Below are 12,690 nucleotides of genomic sequence, written 5' to 3' on the forward strand. Positions count from 1 at the left end.
AGGTTAAAATCAGTTATGAAAGAGAAAAAACTAGATGATGGGAAAACCTTGCATGGCAAAGGAAGATTGACTGATTCCATAATAGACTACATTCAGAATAGCTATGGCCTTGAAATCAGGCAAAAACAGACAATCTTGAAGAAATGAGGAAAACTATATGGGCTTTGTATTTCCACACCACATCCACAGATGAGCATCCAGAACATGGTTTCTGCCCCAAAGGTGAAAAGAGCTGGTGTAAATACAATATACATTCACCACCAGAGTCTACCGTTAGCTATCACGGAAGAAATAAAGCCCATTTTCAGGATCTGGCTGACACAAGTCTTCTGATGAAATGTCTTCATGGAAAAACGCAGAACCCCAACGAGTGCTTGAATAGTGTGATATGGCATCGTCTCTCAAAAACAGTGTTTGTCGGAACTAATAGACCACATTTTGGTGTGTGTGATGCTGTGGCAATCTTCAATCTTGGGAATATAACTAAATGCCAGGTTCTTCAAAAGTTGGATTTGAGTGTTGGTTCTCACACAGTACGTGCTATGTTGACTTTAGATCAGCACAGACTAAGGTATGCTGACAATATACTCAAAACATTAATGAAAAAAGCAAGACAGGTGCATATGGGTGCCAAAAGATGACGAGAAGATGATTATGAAAACTGTGAAGGTGGTATTAACTATGGATCAGGAATGTTTTAATCTTCTTTCTGCGGTCCCGTAACTTTGCTTTTTCTTCTTATAGGGACATTATCTCAGGTACTGGTGAACCCAGAAGTCTGAAATTTTTATGACTTAGTCACATGGGTTTCTTTTACACACTGAAACAACTATTCTTAATTACTTGATTTACAAAAGACTTAGGGGTGATAATCTATTAAAAAGTGATGGAAAAATTTACTTAAAATAAATGTAAAATATCTCTGTGAGAAACTTTTTTTACAATAAACTGTTGTTTCAGTATTGTTATATCAATGCAAATACAGTAAAAATTTTATCTCTCTGTCTCCAGTAGTTTGCGAGAAAATGTTCCCTATAGTAAGCATATTTTAACATTTCGGGGATAGGCGATTCCGTATCCCCTTAACATGTATGGGCAACATCACTTCTATTCAACAATGAAGTCAATGGTCCTACCTTATCCCAGTTATGCTTCTGTCTACTTTCCTTCCTCTATGAGTCACGCCACTCTTGTCCATTATGTACATTAACTCGATGTTGTCACGTTTCTCTTTCCCTCCCTCCTTTCTCTCACGTCCATTGCTGATATCACCTGTAATTAAAAACCTATATTTCTGTAATTTATAATTATTGTTGAACTTTTCATGCACGAACGTAAACTGTATGTATTTTTATCTGTATTATAGTAATATTTAATTTTTAAATCTAATATACCATGTTTATCACAATATATTTAATTCAAAATATGTAGAAACTCTGGTTAGGTGTAAGAGATGGCCAGATAGCCCTAACCTTGCCAGGTTAAATAAATAAAGGAACAAAAGCATTTTATGCCCATTCAAAACGGTTCAGGTTGCTTGACCAGCAAAAACATATAGCCCAATGGTTGCCACTCATGGGGAGTATTCTTCCAGCCAAAATGTCCGAGTAATCCAAATGAGACAATACACAATTTCAAACGACAAAAGTAAGGTTGCAATTAGGCCACTGTCCCTGCTGAGCAATTTTCTCAGAGTCTGTCTGTCGTGCACATTAAGCTGCGATGTCTTCGCGATTTTCAATAAAGGAAAAGCGTGCCAGACAAGGTATCCAACTTTTGAGTGTGTTCTCCAGTAACCGTCCAATGCATTTACACAAAGAGTGCGGTTTTCACTCTGCGCCATGCTGAACGAAGCTATAATATTTGATCTTTCAAAAAAATAAATACACTACTGGCCATTAAAATTGCTGCACCAAGAAGAAATGCATATGATAAACGGGTATTCATTGGACAAATATATTATACTAGAACTAACATGTGATTACATTTTCACGCAATTTGGGCGCATAGATCCTGGGCAGTCAGTACCCAGAACAACCACCTCTGGCCGTAATAACGGCCTTGATACGCCTGGGCATTGACTCAAACAGAGCTTGAATGGCGTGTACAGGTACAGCTCTCCATGCACCTTCAACTCGATACCACAGTTCATCAAGAGAAGTGACTGGCGTATTGTGACGAGCCAGTTGCTGGGCCACCATTGACCAAATGTTTTCAATTGGTGAGAGATCTGGAGAATGCGCTCGCCAGGGCAGCAGTCGAACATTTTCTGTATCCAGAAACGCCCGTACAGGACCTGCAACATGCGGTCGTGCATTATCCTGCTGAAATGTAGGTTTTCGCAGGGATCGAATGAAGGGTAGAGCCATGGGTCGTAATACATCTGAAATGTAACGTCCACTGTTCAAAGTGCCGTCAATGCGAACAAGAGGTGATCGAGACGTGTAACCAATGGCACCCCACACCATCACGCCAGATGATACACCTGTATGCCGATGATGAATACACGCTTCCAATGTGCGTTCACCGCGATGTCGCCAAACACGGATGCGACCATCATGCTGCCGTAAACAGAACCTGGATTCATTCGAAAAAATTACGTTTTGCCATTCGTGCACCCAGGTTCGTCGTTGAGTACACCATCGCAGGCGCTCCTATCTGTGATGCAGCCTCAAGGGTAACCGCAGCCATGGTCTCTGAGCTGATAGTCCATGCTGCTGCAAACGTCTTCGAACTGTTCGTGCAGATTGTTGTTGTCTTGCAAACGTCCCCAACTGTTGACTCAGGGATCGAGACGCGGCTGCACGATCCGTTACAGCCGTGCGGATAAGATGCCTGTCATCTCGATTGCTAGTGATACGAGGCCGTTGGGATCCAGCACGGCGGTCCGTAGTACCTTCCTGAACCCACCGATTCCATATTCTGCTAACAGTCATTGGATCTCGACCAACGCGAGCAGCAATGTCGCGATGCGATAAACCGCAATGGCGATAGGCTACAACCCCACCTTTATCAAAGTCGGAAACGTGATGGTACGCATTTCTCCTCCTTACACGAGGCATCACAACAACGTTTCGCCAGGCAACGCCGGTCAACTGCTGTTTGTGTTTGAGAAATCGGTTGGAAACTTTCCTCATGTGAGCACGTTGTAGGTGTTTCCACCGGCGCCAACCTTGTGTGAATGCTCTGAAAAGCTAATAATTTGCATATCACAGCATCTTCTTCCTCTCGGTTAAATTTCGCATCTGTAGCACGTCATCTTCGTGGTGTAGCAATTTTAATGGCCAGTAGTGTAAAATGAATGATAGAACTGCGGCTCGCCTCATTTGTCGTTGTACATCTGCACAGAACCAAAGTTTTGATATACACATTCTTAACAAATTTATTTCTGAAGAAGGGGGTTGGAGGGAGTGTAGAACGGAGGAGGGAGCGGGTTATGCATTCAGAAACACATGGGCTTATTTGAAACCTACGTTTTTTTTTTTTTAGCCTGTGTCTTTCGATACAACGGAGGCCGACTTTCGTACTGAAACTGAATAAATTGCTATGAGCATAGTTTTTCTTTGCAATTTCTGTTTCTATTCGATATTTAAATAAATTGAAAGTTCCCCATAACAGGTTCTACAAGAAAAAAAAACTCGTAGTACACTTCTTAGACCGGAGTCTATCTAGGAAAAGCACAACTCTATGAATGGACGTTGTCTGTAGGAAAATAGTTCAATGAATAAGAAGGTAACCGATGATTGCAGTGATTTTTCATGTACGCGAGTGAGCTGGAGTGAATACCATACTCCCCAGTCGTCCAGTTGTTAGGAGACAAGCCAATTGCTGAAACTTATTTTCACAATTCCTTTGCCATGCTGTAGGCATCAAAATGTATTGCTTTCAAAAGCGAATCATAACCAGAGGCAACGCATAATTGTTGAAATCCATTGCGTTGAATTTTACTCTCATTGAGTGTATATCTGCCATTAACAAACATTTTGTACACACAATGCGATTCTATATAAAGCGAGGAGGGATCAAGGATTGCTTTGATTGTTTTTGCTGTTGTTTTGGAACGACGAATTTCGGATAAGTGGTGATGGGCAGCCTGATGCCCAAGTAGGTGTCTAATTTCTTCACATAAGCATTTGAAGAACAAGTATTGGGAACTTTCATTAACAATTCCGAATAACTCGTTCTGCTGTGTGGGCATGCATACATATTTTAGAGGTAAGGAAAAAAATGATGTTGGTCTTGTTCACAGAAGTTAGAGTAATATTATCCCAATGTTTTAGTCTTGCACAGAGGATGAGTTATATAGGAAATTCCGTTGTTTGAATGTATTAGTCATTAAGAAAGATGAGGTGCTTCTGAGCATATCGGAATTACTCCGACCTCAGCGTAAACGTTGATATAACGGACTTGTTCAATGGAAAAAATATACCTCACTAGCGCTTTGATGAGGACGGGGTAATCGTCCTCTGCTTTACGAAGGGTCTTAAGACAGTCGCTAAAAGAATACCGTGCGGTGAAACCATTCTCAAAAGAGCAAAGCATTTTTCTTACCGCGTAGAGAAGGACATAGTAAAATGGAACGTTACTGCAATATAAAAATCTACAAGGGAGCCACAGAGTTTCCTATGATCGACCAAGTTGCATTGGTAAAAAGTAACTACTTGGAATTCGGCGTACCTATGGGCAGACCTATATAGCTGATACAAAGAGAACGTAAAGAACTGAACTGAGGAAAATACAGAAAGTTGCTGAAGAGCCGAAACGAGTAAACTAGTTGTGACACAACACGCTGTGTAGGCTGGACGTTACACGATTCTGATTAAAAATGCACAGCTCCCTGCACCCACTGGTGGATACCTCGATAGACTGATTTTGCTCAATTAGTAATTTTAATTGATGAAAGGAAGGTCTAAAGCATAATGGTATCTGGTTTCCGGTATGAAAGAGGAAGTACACCAGTCTTCCACTATGGGACTATAATGGCAACCACACACCAACAACGGCCAAATTATCCTTTAATTTGAAAGCAAATGACGTTATAGGTCGGCGCGGAAGCAATCCACAACGCAAATTCACTTTCAGTCATTAGCGAGCCACGGCGTACGTCAGCTGTGCACAGAAGCCATGAATCCTGTTCCAGAAGTACTTTTCTGACGAGGACGAAACGTTGAAATGTTCGAGACTATTGCATGATAGCCCATAAAAATTATTTTGATTGCCGAGTGTTTCATACTATACCTACTAATACAGAATGTTTTCAACCCCGAAAGATATACACCAATGCACTGTTGACAGTTTTCATGTAGTTGATAAGGAATTTTGAATGGTGCTACATTCGGTTTATTTGTTTTCTTCGTAAACAAACATTAAATTTGTTTTAGTGGCACTAATGCTCTCTATTACTCTAAGAGTAAATTCCCCAAAGGGTAGCCAGTGTTCATTCCCATTTGTATGAACATTAATTGGAGTAACTCCAAGTGGCGTATTTTGTATTTCGTAAAAAGTAGGTTACTGTTCTCTGTTGCTTGTATCAAATTTTCTAAAATTTACTTGAAATGTATTACACGCGAGAAAGAAATTAATAAATTTAGAAAAGTATTTAGACCTAAATTATAGAAAATTAAATCTGTCCTTAGCTCTGCCAAATTATTGCTGCTGTAATATAGTTCAACGGGGTATAAACAATTTATGAATGATTTCGTCAAAATAAATAGTGAAAATGGCTGGGAATGGTGGACAGCCTTGTGTAACTCCTGTTATTATTATTATTATTATTATTATTATTATTATTATTATTAAGTACTGCACATATACGATTCACATTGCTTGAACGTAAGAAGGGTATAAGGAACCCAACATTGTCAGTAAAAGAAACAAATAAATTGTTGAAAAACTGTACTCATTCTTTGCGTACGTATAAAAAAATAATGTAACGCTCTTGGGGGACCAGTGTAGTGATTGCTTCTCTTTGTTAGGGCAGACTGCTCCATAGTGGATGAGCCTGGAAGAATACCCATCCTGGGAGGACTGTCTAGTTTCGGACGGGTAAGTCACGGTTCTTCTGAACATCTACTTGTATTTTCAAATATATTTTAAATATTAAGTTACAGGTTAAATTCCGTATATTTTTCAGATATTAAATTTCTCATTCCAACTTTTAATTTCTATTACGGTAGTTACAATAAGATATATTCTACTTCTCAGCATCTCACACTTATATGCCACATGTAAGTGGCACAAAACCTAAATATGGAGGTAAATAAAAAGAAGCAGTCGTTTTAAACACCTATGAATACTACTTTAGTTTGATATAGTCTGGCAACAAATGGACAAACCGCTTGCAATGAAAGAAATATGAAATTACAATGAAATGAACACCCTTAGCTGCTTACAGGCGTTGACATACGTCAACGGGGACAGATGAAAATGTGTGCCCCGACCGGGACTCGAGCCCGGGGTCTCCTGCTTACATGGCAGACGCTCTATCCATCTGAGCCACCGAGGGCACACATTTTCATCTGTCCCCGTTGACGTATGTCAACGCCTGTAAGCAGCTAAGGGTGTTCATTTCATTCTAACGAGCTGCATGGTCACCGATGGTATCTGTTCTTTCGGACATGTCCGAAAGAACAGATACCATCTTAGTATATATAAAGAAATATGTGTGGTAAATTGTTCACCAAACTGCGTTGGAATGGCTTCATAATTGAACATGGGGTATTGCTTAGACAATCGGAAAAGCGAATTGAGATACTATATACTGGATGTGGAAGTAATTCCAACGCAATGAACACGAAAAAAAAGGCGTAGAGGTCATTAAGGACGGAGCAGAAATAGGGGAATGCAGTCGACGGTGTTCTTCTCAAACGAATCATCATGACTTAGTCATGTAGCTGTCTCTAGAGACCACGGGAAACCTAATTCTGGATAGCCGAACAAGAATTATCACCGTCATCCTATCGCGTTATAAGAGCGGTTGGTGAAGCTCTCAGAGAGAGGATTTTCCTCATCAATTCCAAACCAATTGTTTAGAAAATTACTAACTCCAGCCTAATTGGGTTATAAGAGGGTTTAAGGCGGCTAAGCTTATAAGCGTAGTAATGGTACCACAATAACTTACAACTTACTAGTGCTCGAAACATCAACGAATCACGCTGAAATGCGCAGTCAAGATGCCTTTCAGTCAGATTGCACCAGACAAGTTACAAAAGGGGTGCGACAGTGACAGTTTGAAAAAAAAAGAACAACACTTTTTTCATATCGCTGCTGCTGTGATACGACGCAGTTCCGAACAACACAGGCAGATATCACTAAGAAGAACACAAAAAATTCATATAATGAAATTAATTATCTTTGTTTAACATTGTTTATTGGCTAAGTATTTGCTTGTGTGTTGCAGTTAATTTCAGTTTCAAGACTGTGTTTGTGTCTGACTGAATACGGAAAAACCTTTCTAAAATTTACAGCTACAAATTATCATAATTTATGTTAAAGTTTATGAAGAATGATGTTGTTGCTTTTGTATAAATACTTTACCTTTTTGTTTTGATACAATTATTGCGCTAGCCAGTACATGTAGTAGTGAGGTAGGAAAAAACACACGACACACAGTGAAATATTTTAGCCCATATTTTTAAGTAACCAGTTGGCGTACCCGGCTTCTCTCAGGGAGTTTATATGAGATTGTGTAGTAGAAAGAATAAACTGTAAAGTATAAGAGATAAAACGCTCTTATTGGAAACATATTCTAACTATTTATAATACTTGTTACAGAATAAGAGGTAATATTTTTTATTGAAAACATATTTAACTATTTACAATGCTTGTTTATAAACAACATTTTTAATTTTGTTACCCGGAGTAATTTTTCGAATTTACTACTCGAGAGCAAGCTACGTGTAGTTGACTGTGTGAGAAGCAGGTTGAGGTTGATACCGAAATGTTTAAAAGTTTGCCCTTCGGCTTTGTTAATCGTAAAACTGTAGGCTAATTTGATTCTAAATTGCGGTCTTTTAAACTGGAATGTCAGTTCAGTAGAGAACAGTGGTATTCTGGGCATAAATAGTGTGTGACCCTTGTACTTTCATAAGTTCGGTTTCGAGAACCTAATTCGATAGCTGTTTGACTACCATCCTTCTCCATTACATAGTTTTGGAAAGTCCAGATTTCTGAATAGTATGATTTGAGATCCAATTTTAAGTCGAAGACATTATAACGACCGTCCTGGTACTTGCAAAGAGTTTAGAAATTCTGCAGGCAAGTTCACACTTTCTTCAACGTTTAACACCTTGTCGACCGATTTGCATATTCTCTCTTCACCAAGAATTTTCTTTTGAATATGAAAGTTGTTATAGTCGTCAATATTATTTTTAGGTGCCAAAATCGCCCTTTCGAATAGCCGTTCCGGTATGTTATAGTTGTGAACAGTGCTCGGATAAATGTGGTCGACGAGTTTGTTTTCAGCAGTGGCTACGTTGCAGAAATCACTGTTGAGTTTAATGACACCGGTCGTCTAGTCAATAGGATATGTGCCTTCACCTATTTGTAAAAGTTGTTGAGCAAAATGTGCTGTTCTTCGTTTTTCGATATTTCAACTCTCATGTTCTTTGTTTGTCGCAGTATTTGTATGTATCGCCAGAAACCTGATTTTTTAAAGCAGGCATTGATGTCGTCTGCTGGTGATAAGGTTAACTGGAAGTCTTTGCCGAAAACCTCCTGAGAGAATGGGCAGAGCTCATCTCATCACTTGAGAGTTTCCTCACAAGTCTTGTACTGTTCTGTCCATGGCTTAGAGTGATTTTTTTAATGTGCCGTTGTGCATTCGTCCCAGAAGATAATATTAAATTGCTTTAGAATTTCACCCCGTTCCAAATGCTATTTACATATCAGATCTCGGGAATTGTTCGTCGACTATATTCAACGTTTGTCGTAGGGCAGAACAGGCAGTTGATGCCAGTACAAGTGCGATGTGCTGTTTAGCATGTATTTCCACCAGCAATAGGTTTATTAGAAACGTCTTCCCGGTGCCGCCTGATGCGACCAGGTAAATAATTCCGGCAGACTTGTCGATCCGGTCCATGGTAACGTTGTGAATTTTCTTTTGATTGTTACTGGGCAGTGATTTGTTGTGAGCAATATGTTGAAGTAGTTCGTTGTTATTGTAGCTTTCTTTCTTTTGTAACTTGGAAGTTTAGCATACTGATAGCATATTTTCGTGGTGCTTGCATCCCAAGTTCAAATGGTTCAAATGGCTCTGAGCACTATGGGACTTAACATCTGTGGTCATCAGTACCCTAGAACTTAGAACTACTTAAACTTAACTAACCTAAGGACATCACGCACATCCATGCCCGAGGCAGGATTCGAACCTGCAACCGTAGCAGTCGCGCGGTTCCGGACTGCGCGCGTAGAACCGCTAGACCACCGCGGCCGGCCATCCCAAGTTCTTCTCAGGTCTGGTTGTTTATTCGTAAACATTTATCCTCTAGGCGAATGAGTATTTCATTGGGGATGTCGTCGTTGAATTCGATGGTAACTTCAGTATGAGCTTATCGGATTTTGTACGGTACGTCAGTATGTCATCACTCATACTCCCTTTGAAGGAGTCCCATAGCTGTTTTGGATTCGATACATGTTGCATGTTACAGTCAATAAAATTCTTCCGGGTTTGAGGATGCATTGTCGTCTGTAAAATTCCGACGTTTCGGCGACTGCTGCAAGGCGCCTTCCTCATGTTGTATTGCTAACTGCTAAATGAACACTAGTTTGGATACTTATATACTATGGAGGAGTGCTGTCTTTGGATGTGAGGGTGAGGAGGAATGGTATTAGAGGTTCATTTTATTGGTCTTTGCATTGAGTGTTGTCATAGGCGGAAATTGGCGTTTTCCATTGGAGTTTCCTTTACTACTTGCCATTGGTGGAAATCGACGAATAGGAGTGTGAGCGGCGACTACAGCGTAGCGTTGTTTACTAACTGCCTAGTGTCGACTAGGCCGCCTCAGCACTGTGTGTACTCCCCACCGCTGTGGCCCACCGCGCGCCTGTTGCTCTGCGAGAGCTGTCCCGCAAAGCTGTCACAGCCGGCAGCCAAGACGCTGGAAGTCGATATCCGTCTGCTCAATGCATATTGTAGGGTCGCTTGGCTATTTCTATTCTCTTCAAACTAAAGGGTGTTTCGCCAGTACGCGGGCCTCTCGAAATTCGATCTTCATCCTGCACTGTTCCTGATGTTCTACGCCGGCCGAAGTGGCCGTGCGGTTAAAGGCGCTGCAGTCTGGAACCGCAAGGCCGCTACGGTCGCAGGTTCGAATCCTGCCTCGGGCATGGATGTTTGTGATGTCCTTAGGTTAGTTAGGTTTAACTAGTTCTAAGTTCTAGGGGACTAATGACCTCAGCAGTTGAGTCCCATAGTGCTCAGAGCCATTTGAACCATTTTTCTGATGTTCTACCTCCGCTCATTTTGTATTGTTTGAGGCGGATATATCTCTTGTGTTCAGTTAACCTTGTGCTTACTGGACGCCAAGTCTAACCTATATACACTGAGCGAAAAGTCGGAATTTCACAGATAACAATGCGGCCTCAGCCCAGACGTATTTTGCCGGCCGTGGTGGTCTAGTGGTTCTAGGCGCACAGTCCGGAACCGCGGGACTGCTACGGTCGCAGGTTCGAATCCTGCCTCGGACATGGATGTGTGTGATGTCCTTAGGTTAGTTAGGTTTAATTAGTTCTAAGTTCTAGGCGACTGATGACCTCAGAAGTTAAGTCGCATAGTGCTCAGAGCCATTTGAACCATTTTTGAACCAGAGGAATTTTATTGACTGTGAGAACGGCCAAGGAAGCCTACGTTTACAGGTTACATGTTAGATTTATGGGAAAGGAGTCTCCCATTTGTTCAGCTGTGGCTGTGAGTGAGGCTTCTAGTAGGGTGAATTGCCAGTGGTCGTCATTTATCAGTAGTCTTAAGCGATGGCATGCTTCTCTAAACGTCTGGCATATGTAACCGTCAACAGTCTTGACATCTGTGAAACTTGTTGGTCCTAGTACTTCGGGTAGCAACATCCGGAGATAGAAACATTCAGTGTTGATCGAATTTACGGGGTATACTCGGCCTACTGCGCCACTTTTCGTGACTCCTGGATGATCTTTCGTCGTTGAAACACTTTTCTTATTGTGTTCCGTGTATAACAGGTAGGGACGTCGACATATAGTAATGTTCCCGCGAATGGATCCGTTTGTTGCAATTAGTAAAAAACTAGTAATGTTGTGTTCTGAGGTTGTTCAGTTGCAATTTTTCTGGCGGTGTCTTTTGTGAAGTAAACTCTCTGTCCATTCTTCAAATGTACTGCTAGATATTGCACAGTTGGTTCGCGTCACATATGGGGAAACCTAAAATACGCCACGCTGCTTCATTACTGTTGATGTATCTTCCCATTTGGTACATGAGAATCTCGTCGTTCCTGTTTTGTTGCTCGCTCTCTTTCGCTATTTGAAATACGCCGTGTCACTGCCTTCGTTCGCATACTTACAGGCGCATTTGATGGGCCGGCATCTGTGGCCGAGCGGTACTAGGCGCTTCAGTCCGGAACCGCGCTGCTTCTACGGTCGCAGGTTCGAATCCTGCCTCGGGCATGGATGTGTGTGATGCCTTTAGGTTAGTTAGGTTTAACTTGTTCTAAGTCTAGGGGACTGATGACGTTAGGTGTTAAGTCCCATAGTGCTTAGAGCCATTTGAACCATTTTTGAATTGATGGATTTCACTGAATTGCGGTATTCTTGCGTGCGCTTGGAAAATTTTGGAAACCTGTGTGATATGGTACTACCCACTGATTGCCTGTTTCTAGTTCATCGTTGCCTCGTATTCGTATGTTTGCTGTACTAGGGATAGTCGTCAACTCCGGTTTGTGTGTCCTCCAAGTTTGATTTTAGTATTTCTTAGTACATTTTCCATCGGTCATATACAGTGAACTGGAACCTATTTTTGCGCAGAAAGGGGTAAAATATGCTGGTGTACAACTTTTCGATAAATTACCTGATGAAATAAAAGGTCTGACAGACAGCAGTAACATGTTTAAAAATAAACTGAAATCAACCTCCTTAACAACTCCTTCTATACCATAGATGAATTCTTGAACAGGGTTAAATAAATCAGTAGGTATAATACACTATGTGATCAAAAGAATCTCGACACCTGGCTGAAAATGACGTACAAGTTCGTGGCGCCCTCCATCGGTAATGCTGGAATTCAAATTGTTGTTAACCCACCCTTAGCCTTGATGACAGCTTTCACTCTCGCAGGCATACGTTAAATCAGGTGCTGGAAGGTTTCTTGTGGAATGGCATCCCATTCTTCACGGAGTGCTGCACTGAGGAGAGGTATCGATGTCGGTCGGTGAGGAATGGCACGAAGTCGGCGTTCCAAAACATCCCGAAGGTATTCTATAGGAGTCAGGTCATGACTGTCTGCAGGCCAATCCATTACAGGGATGTTACTATCGTGTAACCACTCCTCCACAGACCGTGCATTATGAACAGCTGCTCGATCGTGTTGAAAGATGCGATCGCCATCCCCGGATTTCTCTTCAACGGTGGGAAGCAAGAAGGTGCTTGAAACATCAATGCAGGCCTGTGCTGTGATAGTACCACGCAAAACAACAAGGGGTGCAAGCCTTTTCATGAAAAACACGACCA

At 41.3% G+C, this 12,690-nt stretch overlaps 1 protein-coding gene and 1 non-coding gene across 2 annotated transcripts in view; one reads left to right on the forward strand and one right to left on the reverse strand.

Annotated features, from left to right (window-relative positions):
* The window catches only part of LOC124805665 (dipeptidase 1-like), a 133,042-nt gene that overhangs the window by 52,445 nt on the left and 67,907 nt on the right, over positions 1–12,690 (forward strand). The window contains exon 5 of the mRNA XM_047266234.1: positions 5,976–6,045. Coding sequence (XP_047122190.1) covers positions 5,976–6,045 — 70 coding nt within the window. The remainder of the gene's footprint in view (positions 1–5,975; positions 6,046–12,690) is intronic.
* On the reverse strand, positions 6,432–6,506 carry Trnat-ugu. The gene has a single exon. It is a non-coding gene; the product is annotated as a tRNA-Thr (tRNA).

The sequence above is a fragment of the Schistocerca piceifrons genome, chromosome 7 (genome assembly GCF_021461385.2).
Source record: "Schistocerca piceifrons isolate TAMUIC-IGC-003096 chromosome 7, iqSchPice1.1, whole genome shotgun sequence".
Taxonomy (NCBI): domain Eukaryota; kingdom Metazoa; phylum Arthropoda; class Insecta; order Orthoptera; family Acrididae; genus Schistocerca; species Schistocerca piceifrons.